Genomic DNA, 17,226 nt, shown 5'->3' on the forward strand with positions numbered 1-17,226 from the left:
TGTCCCAGGTTCGATTCTGGTCAAGGGCTGGACTGTGGGCTTGATCCTTAGTGGGGGGCGTGCAGGAGGCAGCCAATTGATGATTCTCTCACATCATTGATATTTCTCCCTCTCCCTTCCTCTCTGAAATCAATAAAAAGATTTAAAAAAAAGGAATGAGGCACTGATACGTGTCACCACCTGAATGAACCTTGAACACATTATGCTACTTGAAAGAAGCCAGGCACAAAAGCCCGTGTTTATATGAGATGCCCAGAGCAGGCAGACAGGCCGAGACAGAGAGATTAGTGGTTGCTTGGCCAGGAGGCAGCAGGAGTGAATGTTAACGGGCACGATGCTTCTTGGGGGTAATGAAAATGTTCCAAAGTAGATTAAGGTGATGGTTGTGCAACTCTGTAAATACACTAAAACCATTGAATTGTACAGTTTGAACAGGTGGACTTATCGTGTATGAATTAATATCTTAGTCCAATTCTCAAAAGGCGGGGGGGGGGGGGCGCGACACGTGGTGGTGCTTGGTCCTTCAAGGGCCATGCGTTTCACCTGATCCTCACACCTTAGAAGGTCCTCCTTCCTCCCATTTCACAGGTGGGCAGTCTCAGAGGTGAGGGGTACCAGCCTGAGCGAGGCAAGATAGCTGCTTAGTGACAGAGCCTGGACTTGAATCCAGGTCTTCTGCGTTGGTTTTATGCCCTGGGGGTCACTCTGTTGTGTGAATTCGGAGGTGACAAAGCAAGTGCTGCAGCTAGGGAGGCATCTTCTCAGCAGGTGTTGTGAGGGGCAGTTCCACCATTGCAGGGAAACCAGACGGGAAAAGGGGCGCGGGGGGGGGGGGGGGGGGGGAGGCACGAGCAGGCTCTGTCCTCAGCCCTTACTTAATGCTGGCCTCCCAGTCATGGGGCAAAGTTGCTCCGCCACACACCCGCCCCGTTTTATAGATGAAGCGGGCTCCGAGAGGTCAGACTGCCTACAGAGGATGCATGGCTCACAAGTGACTTGGTCCTGTCTCCCTGGCCACAGAGCCTGTGGTCCCTTTCCTGTCCGGGCTGCGCTGACGCAGGAGGCTGCCCCAGGCACGGTGGGCCCGAGAGATGCAGGGCTGGGTCAGGACGGCCCGGGGGAGGCTGGAAGCTCTCCCCACAAGGCAGTCTCCTTTAGGGGTGGCCCAGGAGGCACACCCCAGGACTGCCGGTCTGGAAGGAGAAGGTTGAGCGTGTTGGGGTGAAGACTGAGGATAGAGCTTGTGCCGACGAGGCAGGGGCACACCTCAGCTGTGCAGGGCAAAGCCAGACACAAGAAGCTGAGGGACGTGGTGAGGGGAGGACTCCAGGAGGGGGGAGGGGGGTGGTCAGGAGTCAGACTGGCTGGACTTCTGGGGGCAGAAGCCTGGCTGCCTGTGGCCTCAGGGCAGAACACGGACCAGATTCCTCCCCGCTTTTCTCCTCCTCCTCTCCCACCCTCCCCCATACCTCCTCTCTCACATTCCCAGCAGCTCTCCTTGTTGGAGGACTCCCATTTGGGGAGGGGTTCCTACAGAATAGCAAGGCTCAAAGTTAGGGCCTTTTTGGGCCCCAGGCTCCTTTGGCAAAAGGGAGGCCCCCTTTTTTGCATGTTTTAATCATCACCCAAGGATACGTTTTTATTGATGTTTTGAAAGAGAGGAAGGGAGAGGGAGGGAGGGAGAAAAAGAAACAGTCGCCTCCTGTATGCCCCTGACCAGGATTGAACCCACAACCTGGGTATGTGACCTGATTAGGGAATTGAACCTGCAATCCTTGGGTGCATGGGACGATGATGTTCCAACCAACTGAGCCACACAGGCCAGGGCGTTTTTGCATGTTTTAGATGGTCAGCGGGGCCAGGGGAGGGGTCTGGGCCTCTTCTCTGTAGGATGGGGCAGTGGAGGCTGGGTTCCCACCTCCCGCCTGCTGGCCTCCGGCCCCTGAAGGCCCCGATCCATTGTCCCAACAAGAACAGAGAGAACAGCTTTGTAAAGTGACACTATGAGTGGTGAGGGGCTGCCAGGGCCACCGCCAAACTAATGGAATGAGCTCCCCCATGCTGGGCCCTGCCTCAGCACCTGGGACAGCAGCCCTGCTAGGAGGGTTGGGGGCTCTGCGCCCCTCTCTGGGACCCCCAAATCAGACTCCAAGCCACCCCTGTCCAGGAGCTGAATCCCCAGAGATGAGCTTAGGGGAACAGATGCCCCAACTCCCCTTAACACTTCATTCTCAAAGTTTGAGAAGGAGGAAGGGGTGGGTCTGATGGGCAGGGAAAGGATTCTGGAGGCTGGAAGCGGGGCGGGTTTGACCCCCAACTTTTCCCTGCTCTCACTGCCCCCCCACCCTCTCCCCTTTCCCCGCCCCAATTGTCTCAGTGTCTGCTGGGTCCTGGGAGGAGAGAATAGTGGATGGAGGTGGGGAAGGGGCTCAGACTGAAAGTAGAGAGAGACTGAGTTCCAGGGAGGACAGAGTGGACAGCAGCCTCTGGCCTCGACCCACGACCTTCGCCTCCCTGATCCTGGGCTCCCCAAAATAAGGACAGAGCCCCCCACCCACACTGTGTCTCCCGAGGGTGGGGTGGGGAATGCCCACAGCTCAGGGGCCCCCAGGCTGAAGGCAAACCAAGGCTCTTGGGGAGTAGCCCGGGCTGAGGGGACATGGGGCTGGGCTGCTGCTGCTGCTGCTCCAAGACTGGGGTAAAGGGATGGGGCTGCAGGGTGTGAGGGGAGAAGGAAGAAAAGGACAATGGGGGAGGAACGAGGGGGGGCCAGATGGGAGAGGTAGATGGGAGAATAAGGGGACCTGGGGGTGGGAGCGTTGGGAGCAGAATGGGAGAGGGACAGGAGTGTAGGAGCAGAGGTGCAGAAGCCCTGCAGGATGCAGAGAGGGGACAGTCGTGTGCTTGTGCGTGTGCATGCACGTGCGTGCGTGCAAGAACTATGTGGAGGGCCAGCCTCTGGGAAACCAAGACTGCTCCAGCGTGAGGCTGCGCCAGCTGAAGGAAGCCGGGGTCATGCTCAGGGTTAGGAGCAGCTGTCAGGCAGGGTCTTGGAAAAGCAGGGGCCAGTAGGTTTCCCCAGATGTCCCTGAGGGACTGAGGCTGGATGAGCCCTGGGTCTGTGGGTGCTGGCCCCTCCAAGGCCCACCCATCACCCCCACCTGCTGGGCAGCCTGGCTCAGCCTCGCGGGCAGAGGCATCATACGTGGTGTGCGTGGTTGGCAGGGCTGCATGCGGGTTCACAGCTCAGCTCAGGCATCCCTGGGCCTGCGGCATCGGTGTCTGTTGCCCTGTGCTCTTATATTTGTGACTTGGAGCCTGTAGGGCATCAGTGTGCCACCTGTGTGTCCTCTGTGAATGTGTCTGGGATACAACTGTGTCTAGAAGGTGGTCTGTGAGGTTGGATTTTTTGTCCAAATGTGTGTCTGCCAATGAGTTAAGTGTCCCTTCCCTATTCAGAGGCTGGGGTCCTGGTGGCGGGGACGTGCAGGGGGAGTCAGGAGTCCTGGGAACCTGACCCTGCGGGCAGACAGACAGATGGGCTGGCAGGGGAAGGAGAGGGCGACCCCATTGTCTCCTAGGGAGCACAATGCCCATGCCTGGGCCCCTGACCTCTCTATTGTGCCCGCCCTGCGCCCCTCCCTGCTCCCCCCTGGCTGACCCCAGGTCTCACCCCTCACCCAGGCTGGAAAGGGATCAAAACTGAAGGGACGCGGTGGGCACAGGAGGCTGCCACGTCTGGCCTCACTGGCTGTCCCCACAGGCCGTGCTGTAGGCTCCGAGCTGGCCTTTGTGCAGAGCCCGGAGACGTGGTGGCTGTGTGGGAGCGCCCACCGGTGCTGCCCTGTCAGGTGGAGGGTGAGCCGCCGGTGTCCATTTCCTGGATGGACTGGCCTTGGCTGACAGCGGTGCCACCCGGATGCCGGATGGCTCCCTGCATCTGGCCGCCCTGGCTGGCCAGCGGAGCCTCCTGTCCCAGGCCCATGAGTACACTGCGTGGCCCAGAACCGCTATGGGCAGCTGGTGAGCCAGTGGGCCCGGGTACAGCTGGCAAGTGACCAGGCTGCTTCACCTGGGTCAGCTGGGCACTCACCTCCCTGACCTCTCCACCTTCCTCACTCTTCAACCTTCACCAGCTGCTTCACCAGGTACAGCTGGCAAGTGACCAGGCTGCTTCTTAGGGTGGGGTGAGTGCACAGGGCACCCACGGAGGAACTCATGGGGCACAGAGTTGCCCAGAGTGGGCCCGGGCAGTGCCGACTTAGCCATGAGACACGGTAATCACAGGGCCTAGAGCCCGGGTTACTGTCAGGAGCCCATAAAACTGTCTTAATTCTAACTTCTTTAAAACCATAAGGAAAAAATAATAACACATAATAATGATCCCAGCCTGGGTTATATTTGTCTCTTACCAATGCTAATGTAAATTGTAATTTTTAATTTTTTTTTTATGGAGGAAAGCAAAGTGCTCATGGCCCATGAAAGTCACAGACACCAGATTGCAGGGTTGCGTAGTGAAGTGGGCAGCAGGAGTGACTGATGTGGGCTCAGAGGTGGGGCCAGGGCTCTGGAACATAGTTGCTGGGGGCAAAGCCCAGGTCCGGCTCTGTGGCATTCAGGTGGTCCCCTGTGCCTTGGTCTGTCCCGTTTCCACCAACATCCAGAGTCCATTGAGGTGGAGCGGGGTGGAGTTGCCCGTTTCCAGTGCCTGATCCGGGGGGTGTCCAAACCTTCCATTTCCTGGGAACATAATGGCACAGCCCTGAGTACTGCTGACCACCGGTGAGCACCAGCCGGGAGTGTGGAGGGGTGGCAGGCTGGGGGCCAGGGCACAGCCATGGACCCTGACTTCTGCGTCCTTAGGGTCACACTGCTGCCTGGTGGCATGCTCCACATCACCAGCGTACACCAGGCTGAGGTGGGCACCTACCGCTGTGTGGCCAATACCCGGCACGGCCAGGGTGCCCAGCTGACCCTGAGTAGTAAGCAAGGACTAGGGGAATCAGAGTGGGCACCAGGCAGAGAGGAGGGCATGGGAGCTGGCACCACTGGGAGTAGGTATGGCCGATGTGGTTGTAGGTGGTACAGATCCTTCGTAGAGACAGACATTTGGAGCACCTATGGTCTGTGAGGCACTGCTGGGTGTTGGGAGTGCAGCAGGAGGCAGACAGAACGTCCTGGTACCAAGGGAGGAGCTGTAGGAACCCAGGCTAGGGGCCTTTAACCCAGCTTTGGGCTGGAGATGGTCAGGGGCTTCAGGAGTAAGTTCTACCAAGCTGGGTGTTGGGAGAGGTGAGGTCAGGAAGGTGGAGAGGTCAGGAAGGTTGAAGAGTGAGGAAGGTGGAGAGGTCAGGGAGGTTGAGTGAGCAGCCAGGTCAGGAAGGTGGAGAGGGTGGCATTCCTGACATTTCCTTGTGCAAAAGCACAACAAGGGTGAAAAGAGAGTGGCCGGTCTGGGGTAACAGTCAATGTAGGCCAGGCCCACTGTGGAAAGCAGTTGGGACTTGATCCAGAGGCAGTGGGAACCCTTGATGGATTTTGGGCCGGGGGGCTGGGGGGAGAGGAGAGGATGCAGGCTCAGAGTCAGCCTGTGTCTTGGCTGGGAGTGGATGCTTGGGTGCAGTTCCATGTGTGTTTGTGTATGTTATATACATGTGAGGGTGTGCCTGTGTTTGTACCTGTGTGTGCTTGCATGTTTCCTTCTTGGGGTTCCGATAACAATAGCTTGTAACTGAGATTAAATACCCAGGGTGACCCCAAATACAGGCCTCGTGGGGTGGGAGGGTTTTATGCCCAAAGCGAGGCTCACAGCAGAGCCTCTGAGGAGCTGGTACCAAGCAGGAGCCAGTGTGTTGGACCCCTCAGCCAGAAGGGGGAGCTGCAGGTGGCTGAGGGGAGTAGTGCCTGAACCGTCCACTAGGGGGCTCCATAGTAGAAATAACAAGGAACCTTGGGAAAGCGCCAGAGTGCCTTGGCAGTGACAAAATTTCATCAAAGGATGTATAACTTTTTTAAAAAAAAGTTACTGTGAGACCTTCCAGAAATAATACATCTGTCTCAGTTTTATTTAAAAACGTGTCTTTATTGATTTTAGAAAGAGACAGTGAGAGGAATGCCCCCATCCATTTTGGGGATGGAGCCCAAAACCCGGGCATGTACCCTGACCGGGAATGGAACACCAGCCAGGGCCAAAAGATGTATAACTTAGACTGAAGACTGAAAGGGGAAGGGAGGGAGCTGTTGTGTGCCTAATCTGGAACCAATTTATAAACTGAAAGCGGAGAGTGGGGCTCAGAGGCTCCTCCCTGAGAGCAGAGGGGGTCCCAGTATGGCCTCCCACTTCTCATTCCCAATCAGCCACCTGGGGCAGGGGGGCTTCCATGATACTCAGTGCTCCTGGTCAAATGCCAGGGTATTGGGCAGGCATGGTCCTCCATCCTGCTGCCCATGGAGGCAGGGAAGGAATGGCCAGAGTCTTAGGAACGTGAGAAGAGCAGCAGGCTCTGCTGGGAGCAGAGGATCAACCAGTAACAGAGGGTTCGAGGGTTTCCTAAATGTTGAGAAAGGAGCTGGGGTCAGTGCAGGCTCTTCTCCAGGGACAGGAGCTGGGACCAACGCCCTGACCAGTCACTCCTCAAGCACTCCCCTGGGGTGCGCCTTACCATGGGAGGCACCAGGGAGATAGGATTTCCCACAGTGGCAGGAGGGGTATGCCGTCAGCTGGCCAGTACCTCCAAGACCCAGGTTTGAGTCCCATTTCTGCCAGTCCCTCTGACATTGGACACATTACTCAAACTCTCTGACACGTGGTTTTCTCATCTGCAAACTGGAGAAATTAAAGCAGTTGCCTCACAGGCTTTAGTGAGGATCAAGTGAGACAAGTGTGCGGGCGGGCTCACAGTAAAATGCCGGGGAATGAGGCGGGGTTCAGCCAGTGGTAGACAAGTTGTCATATGGTCCAGGTTCTACCCCGCTGAACAGTCTGACCACGCAGAACACAGCCTCCTTGGTCAAGGCCAGGACATTTCAGGACAGCTCAGGGCTGAACTAGAGCTTATAAAAGAGGCAAACCGAGGAGGGTCTGGCCCCAAGTAGGAATAAATGAATGGATGGATGGATGAATGAATGAAATACTGGCACATTTATTATTACTATATATATATATTTTTTAATATATTTCATTGATTTTTTACAGAGAGGAAGAGAGAGGGATAGAGAGTTAGAAACATCGATGAGAGAGAAACATCGATCAGCTGCCTCTTGCACACACCCTACTGGGGATGTGCCCGCAACCAAGGTACATGCCCCTTGACCAGAATCGAACCAGGGACCCTTGAGTCCGCAGGCCGATGCTCTATCCACTGAGCCAAACCGGTTATGCTATATATATTTTTTTAATCAGAGAGGAAAGGAGAGGGAGAAATAGAAACATCAATAATGAGAGAATCATTGATCAGCTGCCTCCTGCACGCCTTCCCCCTGGGGATCAAGCCCCCAACCTGGGCATGGCCCTTGACTGGAATCGAACCCAGGACCTTTCAGTCCGCAGGCTGATGCTCTATCCACTGAGCCAAACTGGCTAGGGCGAGGCACATTTTGTAAGAAAAGTTCTTGGTAAAGGACATATATGAAAGGGTTAAAGATAGGTTACCAAGTACTAAAATACAAAGTGAAAAAAACAAAAATGAAGGGAACAGACTGAGATATTGGCTTTGTTTCTATCCAGTGGTTTGGGGGTCCGCTGCGACAGGACTGGGTGAGGAATTATTTTGAAAACCTGCAGGGGAGTGGGACGGGAGGGCACAGAGACAAGTACAAGGAAAGAAAGGTTAAAAAAAAGAGAAGGTCGCCGAAACCGGTTTGGCTCAGTGGATAGAGCGTCGGCCTGCGGACTCAAGGGTCCCGGGTTCGATTCCGGTCAGGGGCATGTGCCTTGGTTGCGGGCACATCCCCAGTAGGGGGTGTGCAGGAGGCAGCTGATCGATGTTCCTCTCTCATCGATGTTTCTAACTCTCTATCCCTCTCTCTTCCTCTCTGTAAAAAATCAATAAAATATATTAAAAAAAAAAAAAAAAAAAAAAAAAGAGAAGGTAAAGGATAAAGGAAAAGAAAGGCTTATTATCCCTTTGCTGTCACAGCCATACTCTCAGCTTCTGGCCATGGTACCCACAGTGATGATTTGTTAAATAACCGAATAAGATGAGTGAGTGGCTTAAAACAATAGATGCAGTATAGACACAAATAGTGTACAGACCTTTGATTTTTGTGGACCTCGATTTAACAGATTCGGATTTAGCGGACAAAATTTCTTATCCGTGTGTCATATGTAAAAATTAGCACCCTGTTAATTTTTAAATGCTTTTAACGCAAGATTTGCTTAAAATTAAATTAATAGATTTTTTGTTATTAATTCACTGTTACCGTATTTTCCGGCGTATAAGAAGACTGGGCGTATAGACGATTTTCCTGGGTTAAAAAGTCGTCTTATGCCCTAGCTGGTTTGGCTCAATGGATAGAGCGTTGGCCTGCGGACTGAAGGGTCCCAGGTTCGATTCCAGGCCAAGGGCACATGCCTGGGTTGCGGGCTTGATCCCCAGTAGGGGCATGCAGGAGGCAGCCAATCGATGATTCTCTCTCATCATTGATGTTTCTATCTCTCTCTCCCTCTTCCTTCCTCTCTAAAATCAATAAAATATATTTTAAAAAGTCTTATATGCTGGAAAATACGACATTTTAAACAAATTTTAGTGAACAGGCCATATGTTGGAGAAAACACTGTAGTAATTTCACTGACAATAAATATCACATATCTACAAATACAGCCTACATATTTAAATCTAAGAGTCATGGCTTGTAAACAATGGTTAGCATGTTTATCACACCTTTCTGGGCATGGTAATTGGTTCTGATGTCACATGGCCTGACTTTCTGCAGTTTTTGTTTTTTGTTAATCCTCTCCTGAGGATGTTTTTGCCGTTGCTTTTTCAAAGAGTGGAAGGGAGGGAAAGAGGGGAAGAGAGAGAGAAACATAGATGTGAGAGATCCACATTGACTGGTTGCCTCCTGCACCACCCCAACCCAGGGCAGGAGCGAATCTGCAACCCAGGTATATGCCCTTGATCTGGAATGGAACCAGAGACCCTACAGTGTGCGGGCCATGCTCTAACCACTGAGCACACCAGCCAGCGCTCTGCAGCAGTTTTAACTGGTTCAGGCCAGCTGTGTGCATTTGTTTACTCTGGGTGACTGGTGAATGAATGAATTGAAAGGAAAACATGGGGGAGTGGGTTGATTAAGGTGGTACACCGAGCATTCTAGGTTTTTTAGGGGATGGTGCATACAGATTAAGGAATGATTCTGCAGTTTGCTAAGAGCAGTGTGAGCTGCTAGTATAAGGTCCTCACCTGGAGAAACCAGCATGTTACAAAGAATTCAGTCACTAGAGACTAGAGCAGTATGCAGGGAAGGGCTGAGGAGGGCTAGGAAACAGCTCTACCTTGGACAGAATGGAGACCCAGACTTTGGATTAAATGCTACCTCCCCTTCCAGGTACCTTTAGACCTTAAGTAATCAGGTAACTAAAGTGGGGTCAGTAGCTTCTGGAACACTGGCTCCACATGAAGATGGAGGGGAATATGAATACAGACGTAGGTAAGGGCTTTAAGTAATCAGCACAATTGGAGAGGGTACAAACCACAGGTACCCCATGTCTGAAGGGAGTACAACCCAGAGCCCATCTCCCAATTACCCCTAAAATTCTCCCACCAGTTGCCCACCATGACTAAAGCACAAGCCACAGGAAAGTTTAGAAACCATTCCTTTCTTTATTAAACATAGCTTGCAAGTGATAAATATTACAAAGTTTTTTTTTCTTTTAATCCTTTCTCCAAAAATTAGCTTATTATTTGAATCTGTCACTACTGAAATGCTCAGCAGCATCTGAAACAGATGGGAGTGTATTTGCCTTTTTGAAACCCAGTTTCTATTGGTCTTAGTTTTTTTCATTTTAATTCCCAAACACAATGCAGAAAATTAGAATGCGTTAAAAAAAAAAAAAAAGGAAACTTAAAAGAGGGTTGTGCAAAAGGGTCTTGTTCCCCTCCCACCCACCCCGTTCAGAGAAGGCCATTCCCCATCCCACCTCCCTGCTCCCCACCCTCCACCCCGGTCTATCCTTCCACGGTCATCAGGGCCTCATCCATCGTCCTGTATCCTCTCCAGGCTTTACCAGCCAAGAACCTCAAGTGTGTGGGAGTACTCAGCCAGGCTGTGGGGAAACTGGGCCCCTGAAAGAGACAGACTGTGTGCGGACAGCTGTCTTTAGGCGATTCAGATGAGATATGAGGGAAGGAGACAAGCTGGGGACTATGTTTGAGCTCTCCTACTGTGTCACCAAGATGACGGGAAGTTTCACAACCAGTAGCTCAAAAAGGGTGTAAGTCACTAGACCACTAACCTGGGGCATCACCGGTCAACCCCACCCTTAGGATCCTGTGGCTGTTTGTGAGGTGCGGCCGGAGGCCTGGTCCATACCCTCAAATGACTGGAGGCATAAGGGCAAAGATGTCACGGTTTACTGACGTCCTAGACACCACTCTGCTGCCTTTCCCAAACCAAGTCACAGCAGAAACCTGGCAGCTCCCCCAGGGCCTTGTCACACATATAACCACGTTAGCATAGTTACTCTGGTTTTCTCCCTGGTTTTTCAGCCCAACCTTCTCCTCACCTCAAGCTGTTCACAGGCTGGAGAAGGAAGCATAGCATTAACTTGGTGGCAAGATGATTTCCACTGTAATTTCACAAATAAGAAAACTGAGACCCAGAAAATTAATTCTACCACAGCAAGTTAGTAGGAAAGTTTGGGATTAGACCCCAGGTCTTCAGACTGTGCCACCACCACACCCCACTTTGTGTGTGGTTCTCTTTACTCTCAAGTCTGGACTAGGAGCCTTAGCTTTCATAGTAGCCCAGCCTCACCCCAGTTTACAAAGCCTAAAACTGTGTGCAGATGGACAGGGCTTTCCCCAGGTGAGACTTTCTTAGGATGACTTGTTCAAGTCCTTTCTCTATCGTCCCCTGTCAATCCCCCCCCTCAAAGGCCCATGAAACTAGGTTCTTTTTTGGGGGTGGGGGGTGAGGTAGGGGAAATCCCTTGCATAAGAAAGCTTGACACTAAATTTTCTTATATAGGTATATTGTATATATGCTGATGCAGTAAGAGGGGGGAAAAAACAGTGCAAATACAATTACAATTCATAATACTTGGTTTCAATGCCCCCAGGAACTGCCCCATTCCTCGGCTACCTCCCAACCCCCAGCACTTCCCCACAGTATCACCCTAATGCTGGGGGGTAGAGAGGGTGGGCAGGTTAGGGTAGGGAGTGGGCTCTGCCAAGGCAGTGCTGGTGACCCGGAGGGAATACTCCAGGGTGGGGAGGCAAGGCACAAAAGAGGGGTGGGTGGTGGGGGAGGTGGCTTCTCTAAGGAGGGATGGGGTTGGAGCAGCTGCCAGTCTCAGTGTGCTGGGCCCGGCCCACTCTCCTACCCACCCTCCACAGCCCTGCCTCCCTACCTCCTCCCCTTCCCCAGAAACCCTTTTGCACGGATCATACACAAACGGGCACATTACAAAATGACATAACACGGTTTCACAATATCCATGGCTAGGGCTTTTTTTTCTCTTTTTCAGCTTTTTTTTTCTACACAATGTACAATTCCTTTTAAATGAATCAAGAAATAGCTTATATACACGAATGAGTCCTTGTTATAACATCTCGGCAGCAAATATCATAAGCTAATGAAGGTCTTGTTGGAGGGGAAGGGAGCCTGGGACTGGGATGGGGTGGAGGGAAGGGTTATGCCTTCTGGAGGAATGGGGAGAAAAGGGAGTGGAGGGGGAAAAGGAACAAAAGTAAAATATCAAGAAGCATCTTTACAAAGCAGTCCTATAGCTAATTCTTTTTAAAGGGGAAAAGAAAGAAAACCAAAGCAGGAACACATCTCTGTTTTAAAAAAAATATGTCTACCATACATACATACAAAAATGTGGGGGGAAATACTTATTCCAGGGATGAAGGAAGTCCAGATGCTGTGGTCAAGTGACAAAAATAAAAAATAAAAAGAAAAGAAAAATCAAAGAGAGACAAATAAGGACCTCGGTCCCTCAGCTTTACCCAAGCCTTACCACTCATCCACCCATTTCAGGCTTCTAGGGAGTAAGCCACCATCCATAAACGACGACTTTTAGAGGCTTTGGGGATGGAGAAAGCCAGGCAGAACTAGTTGGATCCTCACTATATTACCCTGAGCTTCAGAGCTCCAGGGGTGAAAGATAACCCTGAACAGAGGGTCTTTCCTCCTATCTTTAGCTTAGTGTCTATGGGGCCCAAGGCCTGGGGATGGACAGCAACAATAGGCTTGGAGGGACTCAAGGCAATCAGGGATGAAAAAGTAGAGAAATGAGGAAGACAGGGGAGAGGGAGGGAAGGAAGGAGGTGGAAGGCTAATACTTTACCATGATTTAGGGGAACCTTACCCCCATCACTAATCCCTGGGAAGGGTATTAAAATGAAAAGAGAGGGTAAGAAATCAAACCTCAGCGATTGAGCAAAGGGTCATGGAGCTTTACTAGTGAATAAGCAGCCTCTATGTAACTGACCCTGAGGGGATAAAAACAGGAAAGACTCCACCCTCTCCCCCACTGCCTCAGCACCTTGGCAGGCACTCAACTATAGGTTTTCCTTCCCCATCATTCCCCCTTCTCTATACATCTGACTTCCAAACACCATCCAAAGGTGGCCTGGCTCCCAGGGAAGGGGCTCAGTTCAGGGCAGGGACAGACCCCAGCCAAACGATATTGCACATTCTCTGTTTCTTATTTTTAATCTCAACTGACAAACTTGGGCACCTCGTACCTCTGAGCACCTCTGAGCTGGGGGAGGGGAGACATAACAGAAATGGCACTTCATCATGGGGGGGGGGGGGGGAGAGGCTAGACAGACATGCCACAAAGGCAAGATGACCTGTAGGGAAAATATTTTTTTAAAAAGCTTCCAATTTCATGGAAGACAGAAAAGCAAAACCAAACGATTTATCCAGTGCTTTCAAAGCACAGAGGGCAAAGAAGACATGTAAGAATATATCTTTATATATATATATATATATAATTTTAAAATAATACCACACCCAGTTCCATTAACACCCCCCTCCCACCACTTACAGTCAGGGGTAACACATTCCCCAGAAAAATACTCGAAACAACCCCATCACTACCTGTTACTAGTGTCTAGCTTCCAGATCATTTCACCACTGGGGGAGCACAGACATGGGCTGTTGCTCTGCTCCTTTATTAAGTGCTCAATGAATTTGGGGGGAGGGAGGAAAGAAAAAAGCCAGGAAGGCCTTGTAAGGCCAGTATAATCACCCACTGTGGCTCTGGAGTATGGGGAATAGAGGCCAGAGTGGGGAGAACTGAGCCTGATTCTAGCTCCTTCTCCCATCCCATCCCCAAACTTTATAGGGTAGATGTGCAGTTTGTGTGTGTGTTAATTTTAAAAGTGCCTTCTTACTTTAAAAAAATTATTTAATTTTAAAAAATAAAAGTGGGGGAACTTCCCCAGGTGGCTTTCAAGGGCAAAATATTAAACAACTCTTCACCCCTCTCTGCTGAGAGTATCCCTTTCCAGCACCGTGGTAGCTTTTAGAGCTGGAGAGGCAGGTGGGTGTACACTGTGAGAGCAGAAACCCCGCTTTTACGGGACTTCCCTGACCTCAAAAAACAGCCGGGTCCCCACCCCTCCCCCACCGTATGAGTAAATGGGATACTCATCTCCCCAATCCCCAAAACAGCAACATTGCACAATTAAATTCATTTTCTACATTAGTAGCACTTAAGGAAGGGGGCAGGGCACAATTAATAGAATTCGAGGGGGTGGGTGGTGACAATTTTCTAGCAGAGGCCTAAAGTTGGTTTGGACGTGAGTGGTCTGGTTCTGAGCAGTTGGCTCTGCAGTCAGTGCAGGAGGGTTAGGGCAAGACTCCAACTTGATTAGGTGCCCTCACCCTCACCTCCTGGCACTCAGAGGGTGAAGACAGACAATTGTGAGCCTCAGCTGTCAGGAGAGAAAGCCCTTCTTCCTTCCTCTAAGTCTATTTCCTCCCTTTATCATTTCATGTCCATCCCAACTCTAGGTCACCCAACACTCAGGCTGGGAACAGCCATTCCTCTATAGTACAAATGGGGCTGTGGTTACTAGAATAAAGAAAGGGGGGGGGGATAGGGAAAATTTTTATAAGAAAATAGGATGAATTAATTAATTTGGGCTAGTTGGCCTGGAATAGACTCCCACGACTCCACTAGGATCAGGAGACCAATCTTATTCCCCCAGCATCCAGAAGGCTAGGACCTGGTCTCAGTCTTCCTTGGCTCAACATTATGCTCATCATCATACTCCTTTCTCCCCTTCTCTGAGTCAGTTGTAGGATGGTTACGTTTTAAAGCTTCTCCCTCCAGGCTCTTTCCCCTCATTCTTAGAGCCCAACTTAAATACTAACACTGCCTCCTGAACTGTCCAATCCAGAGACTCCACAGTGGGTGTGCTGTTTCTCCTTGGTTGATGCCACCACCTCCCCTGGTTAAGTGCATAAGAACTCTGCCCTAATACTCCTGGTCATGTTTTACCTGGCAGCTGGGACCCTACTGCAATGCTCCTACTATTTAACTGTATGTAATTTGTGTTTATTGGGGGGGAAAAAAAGAAGAAAAAAAAAAGAAAAAGGGGGAAAAGGAAAAGAAAAGTATTGGGGGGGGGGGAGGTTTAACCGTCCACTGAACAAAGGGAGGACACACAACATCATTAAAAACAGTAATAATCATTACAGCATAAAAACAAACTTTAGAAACACAAGTCAGGAGGGCTTAAATTTCTCCCCAGGACCTCATTCTCACCTCTATCAGAGGCGAATATTCACCTCACTGTTACAAGAAAACTGAAGAGAGAAGACAGAGCGGCAGAAGAACAGATCGCAGCAGTATGAAATAAAGGGGAGGTGGTGGGGCAGGGCTTGTGTTTTCTTGTTGATTTCTATTTTTTGTCTTCTGTTTTGTTTTCCGTGTATGGTAGGCACCAGTACAGGCACTGCATGCGACGGAAGTTAGGGCCAAAGGGAGAGGAGAGGGGTAAAGGATTCAAGGTTGGGGCAGTACAAGTGGAACAGGCGTTATTTCTGTCCACTAATGGATTGCGATATAGACCGGGGAGGGATCATGTCTAAAAGGTATTCCCGCTGTCGGTCTGCCAAACTGGGAGCTTTGTGTCCTCCGATGCCAGTGTTCAAGTATGCAATGTTGACACCTAGACCCAGGAGACAAAAGTGGAGGGCAGGTATTAAAAAGGAAATGACGCCTTCTTCTGCTACTTAGGGCTGCAGAGCTGGAGATGGGGAGAAAACATTAGAAGCTGCCTACTCCTGTCCAGACTCAGTTAGCTTTATTTCTGTAGCAACTACCCCTTTGCTCTAAGCTTTAGGGAAAGAGGTCTTCCTGAAACTTCAATCCTTCAAGAATAATAAACGTGATGTCTTGATGATATAGTCAAGTCAAAGAAAACAGTGGTGAGAAGAAAATTAAGACAAAGAGATGAAATCATTGAATCTGCTTTGGTTTTGGGGCTGCCGACCATGGAAAGGCAACCTTGGATCAAACAGGATTAGGACAGTTGGTTCTACAGTTCTGGCCAAAAGAGATCAATAACCACATGCCCACCAAGGGGGCATATTAGACATTAAATTTCTAATGGCAGGGACTTTGTCAGTTTCACCACCAAAACCCTAGTACACTGTGCTTAGCATGTAATATAAATTTAGCAAACATTTGCCGTATAAGGCATATAGATCAATGGAACAGAACAGAGACCCAGAAATTGGCACAAGCCATTACGCTCCATTAATATTTGACAAAGGAGGCAAGAGCATACAATAGAGTCAAGACAGTCTCTTCAATAAATAGTGTTGGGGGAAAAAAAATAGTGTTGGGAAAATTGAACAGATACATGCAAAAAAATGAAACTAGACCACCAACTTACACCATATATAAGAATAAATTAAAAATGGGTAAAGGACTTAAATGTAAATTGTGAAACCATAAAAATCCTAGAAGAAACCATAGGCAGCAAAATCTCAGACATCTCCGTAGCAGTATGTTTACGGATACATCTTCTAAGGCAAAGGAAACTAAGGAGATAAAAAAATGGAACTACAGCAAAAGAAACCATCAACTAAACGAAAAGGGAGCCCACTGTATGGGAGAACATATTTGGCAATGATATATATGATAAAGGGTTAATATCCAAAATATATAAGGAACTAATACAACTTAAAAGGAAGAGAAACAATCCAATTAAAAAATGGGCAAAGAACCTAAAAAGATACTTCTCCAAAGTGGACATACAGATGGCCAAGAGACATAAGAAAAATGCTCAAAGTCACTGATGCAAATTAAAACGACAATGAGGTATTACCTCACACCTGTCAGAATGGCTACCATCAACAAATGACAAGTGCTGGGGAGGATGTGGAGAGAAGAGAATCCTAGTAGTACGCTGCTGGTGGGAATGCAGACTGGTGCATCCATTATGGAAAACAGTATGGAGTTCCCTCAACAATTTAAATATGGAACTGCCATTTGACCCAGTGATCCCACTTCTAGGAATATATCCTAAGAAACCCAAAACACCAATCAGCGGCACACTTTACAATAGCTAAGATCTGGAAACAGTCCAAGTACCCATCAGTAGACGAGTAGATAAAAAAAGTTGTGGTACAGTGGAATACTATGCAGCAGTAAAAAATAAGAATCTCTTACCCTTTGAGACAGCATGGAGGGACCTGGAGAGTATCATGCTAAGTGAAATAAGTCAGTCAGAGAAAGTCAAGTATCACATGATCTCACTCATATGTGGAAATCTAACAAGATAAACTGAAGAACGGAGTGAATCCAGAGACACGGAAGCATGGAACAGAGTGCAAAATCTCTGAGCAAAGGCCAGGGAGGGTCAGTGGTTGGGAGGTAATCAACCAAAGACCTTGTATGCATATATGCACAACCCATGGACACAGGCAATAAGGGTGGTGAAGGCCTAGGGTGGAGGGTAAGGGCGGGGTGGAGGGGGTCAATGGAGAAAAAAAGGGAACATATGTAATACTTTCAGTAATAAAGATTTAAAAAAA

General features: G+C 49.7%; 1 protein-coding gene across 1 annotated transcript in view; it reads right to left on the reverse strand.

Annotated features, from left to right (window-relative positions):
- Positions 1–9,804: 9,804 nt before the first annotated feature.
- Positions 9,805–17,226, reverse strand: part of GATAD2B (GATA zinc finger domain containing 2B) — a 79,277-nt gene continuing 71,855 nt past the window's right edge. The window contains exon 12 of the mRNA XM_028131547.2: positions 9,805–15,353. Coding sequence (XP_027987348.1) covers positions 15,220–15,353 — 134 coding nt within the window. The 3' untranslated portion in view covers positions 9,805–15,219. The remainder of the gene's footprint in view (positions 15,354–17,226) is intronic.

The sequence above is a fragment of the Eptesicus fuscus genome, chromosome 22, assembly GCF_027574615.1.
Source record: "Eptesicus fuscus isolate TK198812 chromosome 22, DD_ASM_mEF_20220401, whole genome shotgun sequence".
In the NCBI taxonomy this organism is placed as follows: Eukaryota; Metazoa; Chordata; class Mammalia; order Chiroptera; family Vespertilionidae; genus Eptesicus; species Eptesicus fuscus.